The following is a 23,209-nucleotide window of genomic DNA, read 5'->3' on the forward strand; positions in this document are numbered from 1 at the left end:
TGAAGTTCTAGAAGAGATACAGAAGTGTTTCTTCTGTCACAAAGCTCTGCATGCCATGTGCCAGCCCAGCGACGTGCCCCCAGCGCTGCCAGTAGAGTTTACCTCCATCTGTTTGAACCTCCCCACCCCCCACCATTTAATTCAGTTTATGTGATGGAATTTAGTGGTTATCAGGCCATTCTTGCTAAAATGTATGTCTAATACAAATAAGAGATATCTGTAATTGCCTTAGGACTATAAAAAAGCTTGATACCATGTGTTACTTTCTAAACTATATAAGCTAGTAAAATCTAGGAATAAAAAGCTTAATTAAAATTGTTATACTTGAGGGGCGCCCAGGGGGCTCAGTTGGTTGAGCGTCAGACTCTTGCTTTCAGCTCAGGTCATGATCTCAGGGTCATGGGATCGAGCCCCGCATCGGGCTCTGTGCTCAGTGCGGAGTTAGCCTCAGATTCTCTCTCCCTCTGCTACTGTGCCTCCCCACCACTCTCTGTCTCTCTCTCAAATAAATAAATAACTTTTTTAAAAAAAGATTTTATTTGGGGCACCTGGGTGGCTCAGTTGTTAAGCGTCTGCCTTCGGCTCAGGGCGTGATCCCAGCATTCTGGGATTGAGCCCCGCGTCAGGCTTCTCCGCTGGGAGCCTGCTTCCTCCTCTCCCACTTCCCCTGCTTGTGTTCCCTCTCTCACTGGCTGGCTCTCTCTGTCAAATAAATAAATAAAATCTTTTAAAAAAAGAAGATTTTATTTTATTTATTTGACAGAGAGATAGAGGCAGAGAGCACAAGCCGGGGGGTGGGGGAAGGATGGCAGAGGGAGAGGGAGAAGGAGGCTCCCCACTGAACAGGGAGTCCCATGCGGGGCTCGATCCCAGGACCCTGGGATCATAACCTGAGCCGAAGACAGATGCTCAACCGTCTGAGCCACCCAGGCGCCCCAGTAAATAACTCTTTTTTAAAAATTGTTATATTTGAAATTACAGGAAGTAAACAGTTGATTATGTTTAAGAAAGGACATTTTCCCTAATTTTTTCTAATCCGCCATCCCCTTCTCTCTCATTGACAATATTTTTTTCAGGTGAAAGACCAAAGAAACCAATTCCTCTTCAGGATCAGACTGTCAGGGATGAAAAAGGAAGGTATAAACGATTTCACGGAGCCTTTAGTGGTGGTTTCTCTGCTGGGTACTTCAACACTGTTGGCTCAAAGGAAGGTACGATATTCCTACTTATAGGTCTAATAGTGCTGAAGCAAATGACTGATACATCAGAAGTTTCTCCCCCTCTTCCGTCTCTCCCTTTTTAAAAAAACTTCTTTAAACACTTTTAATACACACACCATAGACTTTTGTGTTCTTTCAGTGTTTGGCATGTTTGCAGAGTCCATTGATGTGTTGTTCATTATAATCTTGAGAGTGAAAGTTTTCCTTCCCTTAAAGAAAAAAAAAGATACATTGTAACCCGATGGTTAAGTGATGATCGTGACTTTTGTTTTACAAGGCATCTTGCCACACACGAAGTGCTGTCCCACAGATTTCACTCAAGTAACCTTCATCTCACACGACTCAGTGACTGAGGAGGGCAGGTGTCCGAGCTGCCGTGTAGATGACGTCACTGAGGGTCAGAGCGTCTCTCCTGATACTGGGGACCACAGCAGCACTCGTCAGTGCCTGCCCTCGACCTGAAGAAAAATCAGTTACAATTTTCACATTATGCAGTATTTAATAAATTCTGCAGTGTTTAAAGTAAGGCATGTTTTTTTAAACGTTCTCACACAGAAACTGGAAGTAAATGGCTTTTGTACGTCAGATATGAGAGTAGGATGAACTGAGTAACTCCTGTAGCAGTTGTTAAGAACGAGATGGGGCACATCTTTTGTAGATACATACAATGACGCATATAGAACAACAGTACAGAAAGGTGGAAAAAGCAGTGCAAGAAAGAAAGAGCAAGCCACCTAAGAAAAACAGTTGGAGTAAATGAGGTGGTTTACAGTTCAGTATCCAGAATGTGTAAAGAGCAGTTCAGGGAGCAAATGATCAAAGTGTTTGAACAGATTACTCCAGAGGAGATAGAAGCGCTATGGAATATTCAGCCTTACTATTAGGAAAGGCCAAGTAAGGTCACTAAGGCACTAATAAATTAGCACACTCATTAAAATGTTAAAAATGGCAGTGGGGTCTGTGAAGAAAGAAGGACATTAATACCCTGCTAACTGTTGCAGTTACACCTGCGCAGTTTACTATAATAAGACCAGCTCAAATGATAGTCAGGTAGACTGTGCTGGGTTAATACACTGGAGTATCTCTTTACCATGAGGCGGACGGTGCAGAAATCGGGCAGAGACTACAGAACTCCAAAGTGGAGGAAGGCAGCAGCCTGGGAGAGCTGATCCTCACCCCTGGATAGCTAGGGGTGTCTCCCTGGCCTGCCCAAAACCTGCTCTATCCACTTCTGCCCCATACTCCTCAGGTCCACAAGACTCTCAGTAGAAAATCAGATAGGAGGTGTGTCAGTCGTAGAGAAACTAAAAAAGTGTATCTTAGAAGGTTACAGATACATTTGACCTCCAGACCATTCTCATGCTGTAGGCATGGCACATGCTTGGTGACCGTGGATAGGGAGCAGGAGTGGTGTTCTAGGACTCAGGTGGGTGATGGAACTGGGAACCTGGGGTGGGCACGGCCTGCACTTTGACTAGCCAGGTTGAGGCCTCGGGCCTCCTGGGCCAAGGCCCCCTGAATATTCCCTGTATTGCTTCTCTGACTCTGGTTCTAGCCACCCTTTCACAGCTGACTCCTGCACCCTGACATCGTATTTCTGTGGCATGTTAGTAAGTTGGTGTTTGTTGCTATCCTGCTGGTCTCAGAATGGTCCTGCCTTTTAAGGTGACCTTGTGTCTTTTTGCTCACATCGACTTGTGAAAAGAATGCCACTTTCAGTGTAATAATTTGATTTCTCTTGGTTCCAGAGTCTTAGGGGGAAACTTCACGGTAGCCACTAAGTTCTGACAACAGGAGATGTGGGCATTAATATGTTTATGTCATGTAATTACGTCTGTATGAGCAGGGAGATGGGAAGGAGCTAAGAGTTTGTAGGTATTGGGGGTTTCAAGCCCATAACCGCACTGCTATTTAATTATTTAGTTATAAGCCAAAACTGTAATATTCGAAATGCTTTTCTTTCAAGGATGGACACCCTCTTCCTTCGTGTCTTCACGGCAGAACAGAGCAGACAAATCTGTTCTGGGTCCGGAAGATTTTATGGATGAAGAGGTGGGTATGCAGAACTTTAATTGCCACTTAGCCAGTGGGATGTGTGCTGTTGGCTGTTGCAGCTCCTTTACACTCCCCAGAAAGTTCAACGGATGATGCCTTCTTTGTTTGCAAGGCTTCATCTTTTAGGCATTTGGACTAGCACGTGCTCTGTACCTCAGTGGATTCTTGTTCACTGGGATAACATCTTATGCTGGGGCCAGTTTCTAAAGTTAAGGGTGGAGAGGAAAGTCATTTATAGGCAAATTTCTTTCAAAAGTACCCAGTTCCCCCAAAAGTGCAGTATCCACAGAGCTGAGTCTTCAGCCTTCCACAGTAACTCCCATGCACACTGCAGTTAGGAACAGTGAGCGATTAGACCAGCAAGGAGTAAAAGGGAGCCACTTGCAGGCATCTGGGTCCATCATTAAAGCAATATGACTGCCATCTTCTTTTTTTTTTTTTTTAATGATTTTTTATTATATTATGTTAGTCACCATACAGTACATCCCCGGTTTCTGATGTAAGGCTCGATGATTCATTAGTTGCGTATAACACCCACTGCACCATGCAATACGTGCCCTCCTTACTACCCATCACCGGTCTATCCCATTCCCCCACCCCCCTCCCCTCTGAGGCCCTCAGTTTGTTTCTCATAATGACTGCCATCTTCTTAGGAGTAAATGGGGGCTGGTGGGGGGAGGGGTCCTACCGGCCTGTGGGATGGGCTCCACTTTGTTTTAAAATTAAACCTCTGTTACCTTAAAACCTAGTCATGGATTCATTTGTGATAAAGATTAAATCAAACACTCTATTAACATGCTTTAGGCTGCAGGTAAGAGGCAAGCAGAGGTCCCCTTCCTATTTGACTAGCGTAATCTATAACGAAGCATGACTCATGCAACAAGATATCTAGATGTCAGCCAGGCCCCAGGTCCTCTCCTCTCAGCCATCTTCTGCAAGTCAGCTTGTCCTTACACTAGCTCTCCCTGTGGTCCCACAGTGGCTGCAGTTGTTCCAGGTGGCACATCTAGGATAACGATATCCAGTGGAAGCTGGACTTTTTTTCTTGGTATCTTTTCTGAGAGTAAGGAAACCATTCACATGAGTCCTGCTGTGGATTTTCCCTCATGTCTGCTTGGGCAGATTGTTGTTTTGTTTTGTTTTGTCTTGTCTTTTAAGATTTATTTATTTATTTTTAGAGAGCACATGCGTGGGGTGGGGGAGGGGAGAGGGAGAGAGAGAATCTCAAGCAGACTCCCCACTGACAACCTTGAGATCATGACCTGAGCCCAAACCAAGAGTTGGGTGCCGACTCAGCCACCCAGGTGCCCTGGACAGATTGTTTTACATGCTCATTCTTAAAGCAGTCCTTGGCAAAAGAAATGGGCTCAAAGGACTGGCTTAGAAAAGACGTGAATCCCCATTCGCTAACCCTCCTCTGGTCCCAGTGTATACACCAGGACACCACTCTGGGAGTGCATGGTGGCACAGAGGAAGGCAGGTGCCTGCACACTTCAGAGCTCTCTGAGGAACGAGGGAGAGGCATAGGCTGTTGGAAAGGCAGCCAACAGGAAATGCAAAAACACTTAAAGTAGAGCGTAGGTGCTCAGGAATGCTTGCTGGCTGTGACTCTAAGATTTGCCCCCTGCACTCTGACCTTTGAAATATTGTCCAGGAGGAACACATTTACTTACTGTAAAAGTAATTAGTATATTTTAATTACTTCCTGTCTTCCTAGCTTGGCTGTGCCTGTTGTGGCCTCATTGAGTGGCCATTGTCAAGCCCTACACTGGCCTTAGCTTATGTGCAGGTACCAAAGTCAGATGTAAAGTCAGCTGCTCCACTGATCCCTAATTCAGTTGTGTAGTTTTTGTTTGTGTGTTTGTTTTTTAAAGTTTTTATTTATTCATTTAAGTGATCTCTGTACCCCACATGGGGCTCGAACTCACGACTCTGAGATTAGGAGTGGCATGCTCCACTGACTGTGCTAGCCAGGCGACCCATCAGTTGTGTAGTTTTAACTTTTTTTTTTTTTTTAAAGAAATAAACAGTTAATCACTTACCAAATGATGTAAGTAACTCTGTTTGAATTTTTTTTTAAGGATCTTAGTGAATTTGGGATAGCACCTAAAGCGATTGTTACCACGGATGATTTTGCTTCCAAAACCAAAGATAGGATACGGGAAAAGGCCCGGCAGTTAGCAGCTGCTACCGCCCCCATTCCTGGAGCTACTCTGCTTGATGACCTCATAACACCAGCCAAGTGAGAAGAATTTAATTCTAACTTTTCTGATCTTAGCATCACTGCTTTGCATATGTATAATGATCTTAATTACGGATAGTTTGGTTACAAGTAGATGTCTAGCTTGACTGCAGAAGGGGGTTTTGCCAAAGGGATCTTGTTATTGCATGGCGTGTTCTAGAGCTCCAGTGACTAGCTGTGCTGCTGGGGCTCATGGAGGCTGGTGAGCTGTTAGGAACTGGGGTGCCTTCCCTCCCACCCTTTCCCTCAGAAGTCTTAAGAGCTCTCTCCCGTCTGCCTCATTCTGCCCTCTCTTTCTGCGTATCTCCTTGTTCTGCTCCTGGACGTGTGGCCTGATGTAAGAGTCTGACTCATGGTTTCCAGGTCACAGATTTGACAAGGACCGTATAGAGTCCCCAGGTGTCCATTCCAAAGACCCAGCGGGGAGGGCTTTGGATTGACTTCCTCAAGTCGGATGTGCACCCAAATCCAGTCAGCTGTGGCCAGTGCAGCAGGGCCGTGCAGTGCTGATGCGGAGGGGGGGCGGGCTGTGTTTAAGGGCTCAGGCACGACGAGGATGTGAGCTGGACAGGGACTCAAAGGCTGCTTATTTCCTACTGTCCTCTAGTATTATAAAAGGAAGTTCACATTCAGTGCCTTGATATCCTAGATTATCTGTTGGTTTTGAATTGCTGAGAAAAATGGGTTGGAAGGAAGGACAAGGAATTGGCCCTCGAGTAAAGAGAAAACCCCGCCGACAGAAACCTGGTATGTATATCAATTGTCCTCTATTCTGTAGCATACTTTTTTGGGTTTTTTTTGGGAGAGTGAGAGCGAGAGGGGAAACATTAGCTGGGGGGTGGAGTGGGGAATAGCAGAGGGAGAGGGAGAAGCAGACTCCCTGCTGAGCAGGGAACCTGATGCAGGGCTTAGTCTGAGAACCCTGAGGTCATGACCTGGGCCAAAGTGAGACACTTAACCACTGAGCCACCCAGGCACCCCTGTAACATACTTTTTAATGGCTACATGTTTCTAGAAATAAAATTGCTGGGTCAAGTAGTATGCATGTACAATTGACTGTTGAACAGGGGGTTAGAGGCGCTAACATTGTGGATGGTCGAAAATCCACATATGTTTGTTTGTTCATTTTCAAGTACAATTAACATACAGTGTTATATTTCCACATGTTTCTTTTGACTCCCCCAAAACTTAACTGCTAATGGCCTACTGTTGACCAGGAGCCTTACCGATAACATAAACAGTCTATTAGCATGTATTTTGTATGCTATATGTATTCTATACTCTATTCTTAGAATAGAGTAAGCTATAGAAAAAATTTATTAAGGAAATTAGAAGGAAGAGAAAATATATTTACATTAACATACTGTATAAAGTCTGTGTACAAATGGACCCACGCAGTTCAAAGCTGTGTTGTTCAAAGGTCAACTGTATTTTAAAAAAGTTTTTAAATTTGAGTACAGTTGACACACAGTGTTACGTTAGTCTCAGGTGTGCATCCTAGTGATTTGACCAGTGTAGCTACCATCTGTCACCATACAATAGTGTTACAATACCATTGACTATTCCTTGTGCTGGGATTTTTATTCCTGTTACTTATTCATTCCATCACTGGAGGCCTATATTGCCCATTTGCTTTCACCCATTTTGCCCCCTTCCCTCTAGCAATCATCAGTTTGTTCTCTGTATTTATAAATCTGAGTCTGCTATTTGTTTGTTCTTTTATTTTTTTAGATTCCACATATGAGTGAAATCATATAATATTTATCTTTCTCAGTCTGACTTATCTCACTTAGCATAATACCCTCTAGGTCTGTCCATGTCACAAATGGCATGAGCTCATCCTTTTTTATGGCTGTGTAGTATCCCATTGCATATTTAGATATATCCCATCTTATCCATTCGTTTATTGATGGATGCTTAGGCTGCTTCTATATCTTGGCTGTTGGAACTAATGCTGCAGTAAACATAGGGGTGCCTGTATCTTTTCAAATCAGTGTGTTTGTTTTCTTTGGCCAAATACCCAGTAGTGGAATTATTGATCATATGGTATTTTTATTTTTAATTTTTTGAGGAACCTCCATACTGTTTTCCACAGTGGCTGCACCAGTTTGCATTCCCAAAAGGTCAACTGTATCTTAAGGCTTTTTGTGTGTCATGCATAACAGCTTCCTGGAGGAGTTGTGCTAGTTTATATCCCTGCTAGCACCACGTGAAACTGTTTCCTACTCTTGTCAAAACTGTGTCACAGTTTAACAGGGTTATTTTCTGTTTATTTCTTGCCCTTGGTCTCCCTGGCCAGACGATGAACTCATGGAGGCAGTACTAATTTCCTTCGGGTTCTCCGTGGTGCTGGGGCAGTCGCGGTTAGTCATTGAGCACATTATTGCCAGAGCGTGGGGGGAGGGGGGGGCAGGGGCTGATGGAAAACAGTTCTTGAGTGATCAGCCTTTGACCCTAAAGCCAGAGCGCCTTTCAGAAGGGCTGTCATGAACCTCTAAGGAGTGTCAGCAATTGCGGGTTCTGTATCTTCAGTTGCTCATGACCAGTGTACCTGAAATCTCTTTTACAGATCCTGGAGTAAAAATCTACGGCTGTGCATTACCCCCTGGAGGCTCTGAAGGATCTGAGGTATTGGATGGGATGACTGACCTTGCATTTGGTATAGAAACATCTGTTTCTTTATGAATGTGAAATTTTAGGGTCAGAAACGATTTTAGAAATCCACTGGATCCCGTTACAGTGAAATACTTCCACCCTAAAACTACCTTCACGTCAGAGAATGTCTTCAGCCACATACCCGCACCATAGATATCCAAGTCTGTTCAAATTCTTAAAACGGCGCTCTTTGTGTTAGTCTCAAGAACTTGATTTAACGATTTGTGATGGAGGAAAGGAAAGTTTGGTCAATGTTCTGTTTGGAATTAATCATTTGAAAATACTGTTTTATAGGACTTTTCACCCGTCAGTGAGTCACCTTCATTCCACTTTTTCATCATTGTGAACAGGAGGAAGATGATGACTATGTGCCTGAAAATGTGACCTTTGCCCCCAAAGACGTCACACCTGTGGATTTCACACCTAAAGATAATGTGCATGGACTGGCTTACAAGGGCCTGGATCCCCACCAAGCATTGTTTGGAACTTCGGGAGAACATTTTAATCTTTTCGGTGGGGGACCCCAGGGGACCAGCAATCTTCTTGGAGAGATTGGAGTGAATAAAGGAAGGAAGTTGGGAATCTCAGGCCAGGTAAAAGTTTCTGTTTCGTGAACCTGGAAGCATTGACAAATGAGAGTGCTTTCCATATCGTATTATATATATGGTAGTCACTCACTATTCATTGACTAACCTGAAGACTTTGAAGTGGTTCTTTCTTCCATACAGTCTTTTCTGAAGACATGTAAAGCTCACCTTCCTGATTTTAATCTGTACTGCTGACATCCCGTGACCTCATGTGCTTGGTGGAGTTTGTGTGTTCCAAGGACTGAGGACTACTTTCCTCAGGGGCTGAGCAGAAAAACCACGCTTCCCCCTTTGATTTAGTTAATAGTCGAATTGCCTTCTGCCTCTCCAAGTTCAAGTCCAAGTTTTACTACCTCTCAGACTGTTTCCTAGGGCTGGAAGCCCCAAGTCGGGAACATGAGTGTACGTTTCACTTGGGAGACTTGGGAGGTGTAGAGCTTTTCCTGATTGCCTGTGCTCTCAAATTGATTTAGGGGCTCTTTCTTGAATTACATTTAGCAAGTTTTGTCATGACCTTTTCTTTCCTATACATGTTTTTTCCCAGTTTTTTTAAACAAAAAGTGATACTTGTTGGAGACCGTGTTCCACAACGATTAGGAGTTCTTATAGTAGCTGCTTTGGTAGTGGTAGCCTTCACATCCTGGTCACCAGCCCTGGCTGCACTGAATAGTAGATGAATATTCTGCCTTTCTCCTTTGAGAGGCCCTATTCTCCTTGCTGCTTGGGTGTTCTCCACACCTTCCTGTGCAAGGACCCAGACCCGTAGCTGCTGCTGGGCCCAGATGACAGCTCCAGCACCGGAGGCATGGCATTCCCTTCTGGCCATTGTTTCCAAGAGGACTTGAATCTGTGTGTTCATGGTCTCCCACTTCCCTTGTCTCTTGGTGATCTTGTGGTGCTAATGTGGTCTGTTCAGTCATATCCTTAAAGTAGCTTTATCCTTCAATGAAGCCACCCTCTAAAACCTGTAATTGCTCAGTTTGAAACCTTGTTTTTGAAGGCTTTTGGTGTCGGTGCCCTGGAAGAGGAAGACGATGACATCTATGCCACGGAAACTTTATCCAAATATGACACCATTTTGAAGGATGAGGAGCCTGGAGATGGACTGTATGGCTGGACAGCACCCAGGCAATATAAAAGTCAGAAAGGTAATTCCATAGGCCCACAGTCGATGGTAGGGCCACATGTCAGGGTATTACAGGAAGAAGGGGTTGCAAAATTGATATCGGAGTGTCAGCCTCTGTGGAATTGTGGTTGTGGGTGAAAGATGCAGGGTGAGAAACAAAGTAGGGGGAAGAGAGGCCTAGTGAGGGGAGTGAGGCAGAAGCTAGATGTAGACTGGTTGGGAGCCAGAGCCAGCTGTCGAGGCGAGGCCGAGGTGGGGAGGGGGGAGAGGTCTGGAATCAGGGAAGGATCGAGTATGAGGACAGGTGCTTGTGCTGCAGGGTAGAGGTAGCACGGGGCCAGAGGGAAGCCCAAGGACCTGGGGAGTGGGCCAATGTAGGCCAACTCAAACAGCAGGTCAGAGGCCAGGTGTGGGGACCTGCAGCAAAGGGAGCGCGGCGCCCAGCCCATCTCCTCACTCGAGTCCCTGGCTCTTAGGAGGCTCTCGTTGGGCTAGGAGACAGACACCTCTCAACACAACTTCGATTTCAAGTCAGAGTCTGTAGGAATTCAGATCCTATGGTTCTAAGTAGTATTTCGGTGTTTCTTTCCAGGAAAGGTGTAGGGAGGAGACAGTGTGGAGCAGGTGTGAACAGCTTGTGTTTTGGATTCACGTGACTGGATTTGTCTTGCAGTGGGACCTTGGGCGAGGCTCATAACCTCTCTAGGCGTCATTTGTAAAGTGATGATCAAATCCACTCTGAGGGTCATTGGGAGGATTAAATGGCATAACTCCATGTTGGGCATAGTACCTGCCCAAAGACTGAATAGATAGCAACCACTCTTCTTTGGTTATAATAGTAAGAAGCACCAAGGTGAAGTAAGGAGGTGATTGCTGACATAAAATGTTATGGAGACATTTCTGTCCTCACATCAGGTCTGATCGAACTCCTGTAAAATACCTCTGGAACATACATGTTGAAATAATCTAAGTAATCCAAGCATAACTTCCCAAAAGGATACCTATTTTGCATGTCTGGAGGAAGAAAAGGCATAGAACGGTTTTTTGAGGTAGTTTGCTTAATGGCTATGAATGCACGTTCTGGAGACAGACTGGCTCTGCTCCAGCCCTGGCTCTGCCTGGTTGTCAGCTGTGGCCGCAGGCAGGCTGCATCATCTCCCTGTGCCCCAGGGTCCTTGCCCGGACAGTGAGCATGAGCAAGGCACACCCACGGGGATGTTAGCGGATGGAGAAGGCTGAAGACAGGCCGGGCACATGGCAAGCACTCTGTGTCAGTGGCCTCTGTCCTCATCACCAAAGAAAGAACTAGGGTTTTACACAAGATGCTGGGAGTGTGCACCCAAATGTTAGTGGGTGTTACCACTTCCTTTTGGTTATCCGTATTTTCAAAATTTTCTACTAAGATTATGTATTTCTATAACGTAAAAGAAAATGTATGGGCTGCCTGGGTGGCTCAGTCGGCTAAACGTCTGACTTGTTTTCGGCTCAGGTCATGATCTCAGGGTTGTGCGATGGAGCCCCGCATCAGGCCCTGTGCTGGGCGTGGAGCCTGCTGAAGATTCTCTCTCTCTCTCTCTCTCTCTCTCTGTGCCTTTCCCCAGCCCCTCTCTCTCTAAAAAAAAAAAAAAAAAAAAAGGAAAAAAGATACATGTTAATATGTTACAATGTATTAATAATATACATTATGGTAACATGTTAATTATTGATTATATTAATTATGTTAGTACATTAACAATACTATATCATATATTAATACGTATTAATTATATAATACTAATATTATTACATATTAATTATATAATAATTACTAATCCATAATAAATATATGTATTTAAATCTGCCTCCTGGGCCGAGTCTTTGGCTTTTCCTTTGTATGACACCGTTGTGCCTGTTGACTGAATCCCACCCTTCCCCTCATCAAGCCTGAGCTGCTGACTTTCCCCTCTCACCCCAGGCACAACTTGTAGTTTTGACCTTAAGGTTTTTCATTGAGTGACTCTAAATTTAGCCAATCTTCATGATTGATTTTTAAACCATTTTTTATTTTTTTTTCATGATCCATATGGCTATAATAAATATTCTGTGGCTCTGTCTTTATGCACATTTGTTTTTTATTTCTTCAGAACAAATTCATAAAAGTAAAATTGCTGGGCTTTAAATGAATACAAAATTGGTATGAAAGTTGTTTTTTAAAATTAAAATAGAGTATGAAAGTTTTTTAAAATTAAATTTAATTCCAGTTTAGTTAACATACAGTGTATGTTAGTTAGTTTCAGGTGTACAATGTAGTGATTCAACAATTCCATACATCACCTGGTGCTCTCATGACAGGTGCACTCCTTAGTCTGCATCACCTGTTTCTTTTCTTTTTTTTTAAGATTTATTATTTGAGAGAGAGCGCACACGGATATGTGCGTGCGAGCACACGCAAATGGAGGGAGGGCAGAGGGAGAGAATCTTCAAGCAGACTCCCCACTGAGTGCTGAGCCCGACATGAGGCTCTGTCCAACTCATGAGATCATGACCTGAGTCAAAACCAAGAGTTGGGGACTTAACCAACTGAGCCACCCAGGAGCCCCAATCCCCATCACCTATTTCACCCATCCTCCCAATCACCTCCCCTCTGGTAACCATTAGTTCTCTATAGTTAAGGGTCTGTTTCTTGGTTTGTCTCCTCTTCTCTTTTTTCCCTTTGCTCGTTTGTTTGGTTTCTTAAATTCCACATACAAGTGAAAGCAAATGGTGTTTGTCGTTCTCTAACTGACTTATTTTGCTTAGCCTAATTCTCCCTAGCTCTAGCCACATCATTGCAAATGGCAGGATTTCATTCTTTTTGGTGGCTGAGTAATATTCCTTAATGTGTATATATACGATGTCGTCTTTATCCATTCATCTATCAATGGATGCTTGGGCTGCTTCCATAATTTGGCTATTGTAAATAATGCTGCTATAAACATAGGGGTGCCAAGAGTGTGGAAATTAATCCCAAATTACCCCACAGAATTTTAGGAACTTCAGAAGCTGGTACAAAAGTTCAACATGGGTTGAAGTGCAAAGAATGCTTTTGTGGGGGAAGGATAGTTACAGAGCTGAGCTGCATTATAAGTGTCCGCAGACTTCAGTCTCACCTGCACCGTGGGTGGCCATGTCTACTTCAGGACCTGATAGCCAGCTTGTGCACGTGCTCATGGTACACATGCAGAAGGAGCTTATGGCTACAGAAAATGCAGTTCGTGCATATGGATATTTTTTTAAAGATTTTATTTATTTATTTGACAGAGAGCACAAGCAGGGGGAGCAACAGAGGGAGAGGGAGAAGCAGGCTCCCCGCTGAGCAGGGAGCCCGATGTGGGGCTTGATCCCAGGACTCCGGGATCATGACCTGAGCCGAAGGCAGGCGTTTAACTGACTGAGCTACCCAGGCAACCCTGCATATGGATTTTTGACATAACCACTATACTCAAGAAATCCTTGAGAATCAAAGAGCCCCATCCAGGAGGTTGTCTCCACAACCAATGACCAATCCTGGCTCCAAGTCAAGAGGGCATTGGTCATTCTGTTTCCTGAGTGATCTTTAGTGATCTTTATCTCTTGTTAGAATTTCATTTGGAAAAAAAAAAAAAAAGTACCTTTTAATTTGAACTGAGATTAGATTACTGGCTGACCTGGTTGTATTGTCTTCTGTGCTTTATTTGGATAGTTGCTAAGGAAATTGTGGGGTAGTCTCCCCTGGCTCTTTACCTGGTTTTAGAAATGACTCTCTCATGGTTATGATTTTATTTTTAACCATACTTGTGCTTTTGATGGTTTTTCTTGAGATCTTTTATTCCACAGAGTCTATTCTTTGGTGTCCTGAGGCTTAGCTTAGGACCTAAGGTACTTTTTCTAAAGACAGTGTTGAGGTACTTGTCTGGGAGAGCCATAACCTCACATCCGGGGCAGCCTAATCAGCCGAGGGTGCTGTGGGCCAGGCTGCCAGTCACTGAGTCAATAGAGGTGTGAGGGCTTTATGTACCATTCTTCCCTCCCCTTTACTGCTATCTCTGCGAGATAATCATGTGTGACTTATAGTATTTATGTTCTTGGAGATTAAAAAAACTGACGTCTTTTGTCTTATTCTAACCTTCTCTGCTTCTGAAATTAATCAATGACATCATTTTGTAGAACCAGAGAAAGATCTTCGATACATTGGCAAAATTTTGGATGGATTTTCCTTGGCTTCTAAACCTTTATCTTCTAAGAAAGTAAGGAAAGCATTTATTTATTTGTTTGTTTGTTTTACTGGTTTAGTACTTAAAGTCTTTGCTGCTATGTAATCTGAGCTATTATACTAACAATTGAAAAGTAAGTAAATTTTGTTTTCAAAAAGCAACAGTATAATTACGAGTGATTGTCCAGGTAAACATATTCTGCATTAGAAATGTCAGTCAGTAATCAAAATATAGCCAAAATACCTAATTGTTGACCTTTTATTTATTTTTTTTAATCGCTAATCTTTTAAATCCAAGCTCTAAGTAAGTGGTTATTTCCATTAAAAAAAGAATTACATTAGAAACTAAGGGGGGAAATGGAATTGATATAATTCCAAGGGCAATGTAACTTAAGGAAAAGTAGTCCTTAAGTCATAAAATGCCCCCATCCTGCCTCCTTCTGAATGCCATGAAGAGCGTTGGCTGGTGTGGACAGGGTTCCCTGGACTCCTTGTCTGGGCAAACAGAAGGGAGAGAGGCCAAGTGCATGCAGGTCAAGCCCCATGGAGAGCTCCACATGCTTTTCCAGAGAGTCCTGTTTTTGTGAGATCGTTGTCCAGCTTAGGCCAAGTGGTTCTCTTTGCCACCCATCAGAGCCACGTGCTCGCAGGCAGACATCACTGGGTGATGGGTGCTGGTGGCTCAGGTGGGGCTCCTGGCCATTTACCTTCTTGGCATCCCGTTTTAGATGGTTCCATACTTTAATTTGCTCTTTGTTTCTGTATTCAGCAAACATTTGTTAAGTACCTCTGTGGCTTGGCCTGTGGTCCTTCAGAACAGGGGAGGTCAGGGGCATTGCAGCCTAAAAAAACACATTTAGGGTTGCAGCAGCTTTGATTTGTTTAGTTGTGATAGCATGTTGTAACAGCGAGCCAAATATATTCAGAACAGCGTTGAGCACATCCTAAGCCGCCATTATTGCCAAAAATGTCAAGTAGCATCAGAGAAGAATGGGGTTTTTCTTATGTGTGTGAAAGGAGAGCATTAAAAATGCTGAGAAATACTCACTTGACTCAGGGCTCAAGGACTCCCTCCCTCCAGAGCTTAGTAGGACTAAGCCCTGGCCCCCAAATGTAGCCCTCCCCCAGCAGGGTGCCAGAAGCTCGAATTTACTATTCACTCTTCACTGTAGCGGGGCCAAGGCGCTGTTGCTGGAGTAGTGCTTTGGGCGGGAGCGACTCAGGGAAGGGCTGTGTTCACCTAGCCTTTCACAGACAGGCCGGTTTTCTACACGTGTGGCCAAAAACCCAGCCTCTGCATCCAGAGGCCAAACAGAACAGTGATTCAGAGGGAGGGAAATGCTTTGCAGCCACTGGAGGGCATTAAGAAGAGCCATGGCTGCTCACCCCTCCTTGCTGTCGTGCTCCTCTGGATTTTTGTGTCACAGCCATAAAAGAGTGTTTGCCAGCTGATGTGGGAGTCCACGCGTTCAGAGAAGGTGGTCAAGCTGAGACAATAAAGAAATGAGATCTCCTGGCAGTGATGCCAGCCCTCTTCCACAGGCTGTCACAGTGCCAGGTGCTTACCCCGGCTGCACCTTTCAGCCACCTAGGAACCCCACCTGGCGCCAACTCTGTGCGGTTGGACGCGGGATCAGTGTCGTTAAACCCTCAGGGGAGCCCTGTGTGCAGCCGGGCCCCAGAACCACAGCCAGAGAGTGTTCGGTCAGCCCTGGTTACAGAGCTCAGGGTTTTGGGTAGCCGAAAGCTCTAGAAAATGGCTTATATAAGACTGTCCATAAATACGTGTTTGTTAGACTCAGAGCAAGGGAGACTGTTTAGCACAGTGATTTAAAAGTACCCAGTACTTTTCTTTTAATGTATCTGTTCTGTCATCATCAGTGCCTGAATTCCTCAAATATATTTCAATTTCAGTCCGGTCAGCCTTTGAATTAAAACTACCTCAGATCAAAAAATAGGTCCCGAAGCTCTAATTTGGAACTGAAATGTAACCAGAAAAAGAATTCTGAATTTAAAAGCAACTTATTTAAAGTTATTATTTTTTCTAAGTCTCGAATCATACTTTTCTAAATGTTCTGATTTACAGTAGGCCAGTTCTGCGTGTGGGCCAGTACGTTGTGTTAACTCTTGTCATCTTTCTTATCACATAAAATGTGCATATTCTCATCTCTCTGTAGAAGTGGGCGGGGGGTAACATTAAAAATGTGTGGCCATGAGAATGATGCGGTCCCCGTGGCCCTCCAGATCCAGAATGGATGTCGGCTGGACACCTGGCAAGGCTGTGCCCAGTGCGACCTCCCCGCTGGAGGCGGGCCTGGCGAGGTCAGGGTTAACAACGCTCACTGGTTACGGTTTTCTAGGTTAAATCAAACACGGTCATCTCACAACCTGTCTTTTCTGAGTTTTTTTGTTTTGTTTTGTTTTTTTAAGACTTACCCACCACCTGAATTGCCGAAAGACTATCGACCGGTGCATTACTTCAGACCTGTGGTAGCTGCAACCTCAGAGAACTCCCGCTTACTCCAGGTGTTGTCTGAGTCAGCTGGAAAGCCAGTGCCCGACCCGGGGACACTCAGTAGGCACCAACTGAATGCCTCCAAGCGGGGGGAGTTGCTGGGAGAAACACCCGTTCAAGGTAGGTGCCACGAAGAAGATGACGAACGTTACGTTTATAGTAACTGGAGTTACCAAAACCAAAATGCAAAGTTGTTTTCTCAACGACACCTTTTAGGTGGTTCAGTATTCCCACACGGGGAGAGCAAAACTGTGTATTGTGAACGGCACACGTAGCAGTGTACAGATCCGTTACTTCTTAAGACTTGTCTTCTAACATAAGCTTGGGTCGTGCCATTGAAATCACAGCCCTGGGGCGCCTGGGTGGCTCAGTCGTTAAGCATCTGCCTTCGGCTCTGGGCATGATCCCAGCATTATGGGATCGAGTCCCACATCAGGCTCCTCCGCTCGGAGCCTGCTTCTTCCTCTCCCACTCACCCTGCTTATGTTCCCTCTCTTGCTGGCTGTCTCTCTCTGTCAAATAAATAAATAAAATCTTTAAAAAAAAAAAAAAAAAGAGAAATCATAGCCCTGGTCTGAAGCTCAGCAGTTTTCAGACTTGGAATAATTGTCAGGAATATGGTGCAGATGAGGACATGGGTGCCTTCCCTGTCCCTGCAGAGCCTGGGAACGTGTGATTTTTTTTCCTCAGGGAAAAGGGTATGTAACTCTTTCCTGAACGCCTAAAAGCAACAAGTGTACCTGGAAGAAGTGTGGAGAATCTCTTGTAGGTTGGCACAGAAAGACCCACGGTGAGAGGTGACCTTGGACTTGGCGATCAGGAGCCTGATAGATATCTCACATATAATAGACCAGAGCAGACGTCTTGGTTCCCCACTTCCTATTCCAGACTTGCTCTTGCCCTGGTCTTCCTGTTGTCAGTGAATGATGCCACCAGTGACCCACTGCTTAGACCAGAATGTAGGAATCCTAATTCCTGCCCCCACTCCAAGTCCATCAGCAAGTCCTCTCAGCACTGCCCCCAACATGCTGGGGACCCCATCATGTCTGCATTTCCGCTGCTTCCAGCCAGGAGTAAGCGCCCATCTCCCACACCTGGATCATTGTGGGGCCCCATTATTGGCCTCCTTACTGCCCAGCCTTCCTCTCTGCTGTCCGTTCCCCTCACTGGCAGCGGGATAAACCGAATCATATCACTGCCCCTCTTAAAACACTCCAGTCTTTCTCACACTGAAGACAAATCCAGACTTCCCCCCAGGCTATGCGATCCAGCCCTGTCTCCTTTTCAGGCCATGTCTTATTCCACTTTCCTGAGGTGCAGTCTTGTAATCCTGCTTTCTGCCCTCAGACCCTGCCGACCATGACATGCCAGCCACTGGGGCCTTGATGTTCCCTGTCTCCTCTGCCTCTGCTCTTCCCTCACGCTTTGGCTCCTTCTTTTACTCAACTCACCACAAATATGATCTCTTTGGAGGGAGCTTCCAGGCTTTTCCTGCCCCCCCCATATGCGCTAGTGATTCCCCACCCCCCACTCCCAGCCCTTGCCTCTAAGTCTCCTTTGGTGGTGTCACCCTGTTTCCTTTACGGCCCTCCTCTCATAGCCATCCTCCGGGGTTGACATTGGGCTTCTCTAATGCCCACACCCCCAGCTAGTGAGAGCGGGGCCTTGTCTGCGGTGTCCCCGTGGCCCAGGCCAGTGCTCCGGGGATGTTGTGACAGGAGTGAGCAGTGCAGGGGCAGCTGGCTCTGAACCGGGGCTTGTGCAGGGCAGGACTGTCCAGTGGTGGCCGCTCAGGCTGAGGGTCCCAAGCCGGGGATGTCAGCTCCCTCGTTCTAGGACCACTCACTCACCTGATAAACATCTGCGTATTGGCCTGCACTTTTGCCCGCTGTAAAACACGAGTCTTGTTATTTCCTCACTGTCTAGTTCACAGGGATGATACAAATACAGATGAAAAAGTAAGTGTAAAATACTCCAGTGACATACATTTGTGATATTGAATGTGGATGTACCACAGAAACGTCAATATAGTTGTGTTAGGGTATTTTTCATCTCTTCCTGTTATTGTTTTCATTTAGGTTCGGCTACTTCAGTGTTGGAGTTTCTGTCCCAAAAAGATAAAGAGAGGATCAAAGAAATGAAGCACGCAACTGACCTGAAAGCAGCTCAACTCAGGGCCAGGAGTCTGGCCCAGGCTGCCTCAAGCAGCAGACCCCAGCCGTCTTCTCCAGACGTCGGACACTGCTCGTGGCGCGTGGCATCGAGTGGAGGGACAGCCACCACAAAAGCCAGCAACTTCAAACCTTTCGCGAAAGATCCAGAAAAGCAAAAACGATATGAAGAGTTTTTAGTAAATATGAAACGGGGTCAGAAAGGTGGGTGCTAGGCCTGGGTCTCCCACCTCTCAGCCGGGGGAAGCACTTTTGCTTTTCTGGCCCTAGTCCCAGATCTGAAGTTGAAACAGCCCACTCTGCCAGCGTTTTGCTTCGTCCGCCTGCAAACACTGCAAAGATTGTAGTCCTTGGCCCTTGACCTCGGAAAGTAAGAACAAGGAGCTTGTGTTTCTCCATATCTCAGGTTCCAAAGATAGCTGTTTTAAGTCGAGAACACGCCTTGGCCGTGGCTAGTGCTAAACCACAGACCGTTTACTGTTTGCAGATGCTTGCCTTCTGTGAGTGTTGCATTTCACACCAAGAGAACAAGGTCATCTCCCCCTTTATCTTAAAATCCTAATCAACCCGCCCTAAATCATGGTCTAAAATTTGATTTAAAAAGGTAGTTGGCTGTTGAACCATTACAAGGGGGGAATATCACTCTCCAATCCACGGAGTGGCTATGGGCAGACTGAGGAGAGGGATAGCTGTTCACAGTAGTGGCTGTGAGAGTCGTCAGCAAATCTGAGGCTTCAGTTTTCTTTCTTTTTTTAAAAAAAGATTTTATTTGAGAGAGAGAAAGAGAGAAAGAACAAGTGGTGGGGAACAGCAGAGGGAGAGAGAGAGAGAAGCAGGCTCCCTGTTGAGCAGGAAGCCCGACGTGGAGCTTGATCCCAAGACCCTGAGATCATAACCTGAGCCAAAGGCAGACGCTTAAACTGACTGAGCCACCCAGGCACCCGAGGCATTGGTTTTCAAAAGCAGATCTCGGTCTCCTGTGTCTTTGGTCCCTATGAAGAACCCACCCACTAATGTTTATTTGTTAAATTTAAAAAAAGTTAGAAAAAGGAGTGTTTTTCTGCCAAAACTTAGGAGTATAGTTGGAATGAACTTATCACTGTCTTGGAGTGGTAGCAAGTTCCTGGCTTCGAAGATTTGACATGCATTAGTCCTCAAATGTTTTTCTCTGTTTTCTGAGGTAGACAGAATTCAATAAAAGAATCATGTTGAGCGGGAAGCACTATTACCTGACGAGTACTCCCCACCATGCTCTTAGAAACCAGGGTAAAATTTGGTAAAATCTATTAAAATCTATAGGGATACCATGGAACCCACCGGATATGCTCCTTTAAGCCCTATGTTTTTCCTAAGAGTGAAGCAATTTCTTGTTCCTTGTACCATAGATGCCCTGGAACGTTGTCTGGACCCCAGCATGACAGAGTGGGAGCGAGGCCGCGAGCGGGATGAGTTTGCTCGGGCAGCCCTACTCTATGTGTCTTCCCACTCGACCTTGTCCTCCAGGTTTACGCATGCCAAGGAGGAGGACGATTCGGATCAGGTGGAAGTCCCTCGAGACCAAGAGGTCTGTCGCCATCATGTCTCTATCCTGATGAATTTTAAAATTAAAACAAATATTTTAGGTCCTTCAGTGGAATGATTACAATATACATAGCACTATAGAACAGGAAATGATTTTATGCTTTTAGCTTCCAATATAGTTTAGCAAAAATGTTGTCGTGTAAGAGCTGTTTTGTAATTTTGGAGGATTGCTTGAAAACTCTTCAGTGGAAGAGCAGTCAGGTCAATGGTGTGAGCACTTGATGAAAGAGAATAAATGTCTTTTCCCAGAACGATGTCAATGACAAGCAGTCAGCTGTGAAGATGAAGATGTTCGGGAAGCTCACCCGAGACACATTTGAGTGGCACCCTGACAAGCTTCTGTGTAAGAGGTTTAATGTCCCTGACCCTTATCCAGAGTAAGTGGATAAATCTGCCCTTACATCAGTACTCACTCTCCCATATTAAAGCTATCTTTCCCTCTCACCTACTCATGTAAATTCCCTTTTTCTAGAGGAGCTTACATGTAAGTGCTTAGAGTTGCAAATTTTGCAGATTTAACTTCCATTGATTTGTTACTAAAAAAATAAGCAAACGGCCTGGAAGCAAACTTTATTCCATATGGAAGACACAGAACTCAGAAAAGTTAAGTTTCAAAAACTTAACGCTTGTCTAATTTGCTGCCTTTTTAATGATGTGCATATAGTTTACATTTAAAATGTTACTTAGGCTAATTCTTTACAAAAGTTCGACACTTATTTGATTATAAACGCTACAAAAAAGCACAGATAATTGAATCAGAAGTTTTGTCAGAAAATTTAGGTATATTTTTAGCAGTGGAACTTTTCCATAATGGAAATACATTTTCTTTTTAAGTAGGCTGCGTGCCCAGCATGGAGCCTAACATGGGGCTTGAACTCAAAACCCTGAGATCTAGCACTGAGCTGAGATCAAGAGTCAGACGCATGAGGCGCCTGGGTGGCATAGCGGTTGGGCGTCTGCCTTCGGCTCAGGGCGTGATCCTGGCATTGTGGGATCGAGCCCCACATCAGGCTCCTCCGCTATGAGCCTGCTTCTTCCTCTCCCACTCCCCCTGCTTGTGTTCCCTCTCTCGCTCGCTGTCTCTTTCTCTGTCGAATAAATAAATAAAATCTTTAAAAAAAAAAAAAAAGAGTCAGACGCATAACTGACTGAGCCACCCAGGCACCCTGGAAATACATTTTCAAAGTTAAATTCTGGATCTTACTAGGAAAAACCTAGGGATCTTACTAGGGAAAACCTCATGGGCCCTGAAGTCAGCCAACCAAATTCCTAAACTGCTTTGAGAAGCAAAATCACCTTTAGGGACCTCTTAGCAAGTAGAAGAGCTAGTGGTGAAAAACATGAGATGTTATTTAATAACATGAGTTATTAAAATTTCATATATATATTTTCTTTTCAACCCACAGTTCAACTTTGGTTGGCTTACCAAGAGTAAAACGTGACAAATACTCAGTCTTCAACTTCTTGACGCTCCCAGAGGCCACATCCTTGCCTACAACTCAAGCATCGAGTGAAAAAGTACCACAGCACCAAGGTCCCGAGAGTGAGTGGGGCTTCCTTGGGTCCATGTGCTGACCATGGTCTCAACCCCTATCCCATCGGGAAAACAGAAGTAAAGTCTTATGGGTACACATAGTGTAAGCTCTCCCTCCATTAAGAGGCTTGTTCATGTGAATACATTAGCTCATGTTGTAAGAGTCCAGATGTCTACTGTTTGGGGTCAGGACTCTGCCTCTGCATCTGCCACATTCCCAACCCCTACACCGTTCCTGGCCCATAGTAGGTTTGCTGATGTTCTGGAATGAATTAAAGAGCCATAATGGAGAGTTTGCCTTTTGCTTGCTAATTCTGATTTTACATCTGTGTCCTACCTTTCAGAATCAAGAAAATCATCCAGATGGGATACATCTAAACAAGAAAAGAAAGAAGATTCCATTAGTGAATTTTTAAGTTTGGCTAGATCAAAAGTTGGTCCACCTAAACAAGAGTCCAGTACGTTAGTAATCAAAGAGGAAGAGCATGTGACGGAATCACTCTCAAATAAGGTATCTGGGGCTCCCAGGTTCTCTTTGCAGGCTGACTGGCATTTGTCCTTCTCTATGTTGGTGCTTTGTCATCACTTGATAGGAGGGGTCTTTAAACTTTCTGTGAAGGGCCAGATATTAAATATTTTAGGCTTTGTGGGCCATATAGTGTCTGTCACAACCACTCAACTTTACTGTTGAATGTGAAAGAAATCGTAGGCCATATGAAAAAAAATTGGGTTCATCTATGTTCCAGGGTTCATCTATGTTCCAATAAAACTTTATTCATAAAGCAGACAGTCGGTTGGATTTGACCCATAGGCTGTAGTTGCTAACACCTACTCTACATTGTAATAGTTTAAATCATATCTTTGATTATGAGGAAAGACTATAAACTTCTCCGCCAGGAATGGCTTTCACTCAGCATCAACCACTGAAATAAAATTCAGTGTGTTTTCTTTTGTGGAGAATATAAAGAAAATATCCATTGGGCTTTTTAAAAATTACTGCTTAATAGTTACAAGTTGAATTTAATAAAAAGTTTTATTTCTAATAGCCTCATTTAAAATTATTATTTTATTTTTAAAACGAACATGCATTAAAAAGTACAGTTCAATGAGATTTTATACATATATGGGTTTGTGGAGGGGCAGTTGGGTGGCTCAGTCAGTTAAGTGTCTGCCTTTGGCTCAGGTCATGATCCCAGGGTCCTGAGATCAAGTCCTACATTGCGCTCCCTGCTCAGCGGGGAGCTTGCTTTTCCCTCTCTCTCTGCCTGCTGCTCCCCCTGCTTGTGTGCTCTCTCTCTCCCTGTCAAATAAAT

General features: G+C 44.6%; 1 protein-coding gene across 2 annotated transcripts in view; it reads left to right on the top strand.

Moving 5' to 3' along the window:
* GPATCH1 (G-patch domain containing 1) overlaps nucleotides 1-23,209 on the top strand; it is a 41,191-nt gene that overhangs the window by 4,350 nt on the left and 13,632 nt on the right. For both annotated transcript variants that reach the window (XM_057314315.1, XM_026484290.4), the window contains exons 2-15: nucleotides 1,077-1,211; nucleotides 3,187-3,272; nucleotides 5,357-5,517; nucleotides 6,167-6,264; nucleotides 8,087-8,145; nucleotides 8,523-8,765; nucleotides 9,760-9,907; nucleotides 14,050-14,129; nucleotides 16,526-16,730; nucleotides 18,689-18,985; nucleotides 20,167-20,345; nucleotides 20,612-20,739; nucleotides 21,769-21,905; nucleotides 22,241-22,407. In XM_057314315.1, the coding sequence (XP_057170298.1) occupies nucleotides 1,077-1,211; nucleotides 3,187-3,272; nucleotides 5,357-5,517; nucleotides 6,167-6,264; nucleotides 8,087-8,145; nucleotides 8,523-8,765; nucleotides 9,760-9,907; nucleotides 14,050-14,129; nucleotides 16,526-16,730; nucleotides 18,689-18,985; nucleotides 20,167-20,345; nucleotides 20,612-20,739; nucleotides 21,769-21,905; nucleotides 22,241-22,407 (2,123 nt within the window). The remainder of the gene's footprint in view (nucleotides 1-1,076; nucleotides 1,212-3,186; nucleotides 3,273-5,356; nucleotides 5,518-6,166; nucleotides 6,265-8,086; nucleotides 8,146-8,522; nucleotides 8,766-9,759; nucleotides 9,908-14,049; nucleotides 14,130-16,525; nucleotides 16,731-18,688; nucleotides 18,986-20,166; nucleotides 20,346-20,611; nucleotides 20,740-21,768; nucleotides 21,906-22,240; nucleotides 22,408-23,209) is intronic.

The sequence above is a fragment of the Ursus arctos genome, unplaced genomic scaffold (assembly GCF_023065955.2).
Source record: "Ursus arctos isolate Adak ecotype North America unplaced genomic scaffold, UrsArc2.0 scaffold_19, whole genome shotgun sequence".
NCBI classification, from domain to species: Eukaryota; Metazoa; Chordata; class Mammalia; order Carnivora; family Ursidae; genus Ursus; species Ursus arctos.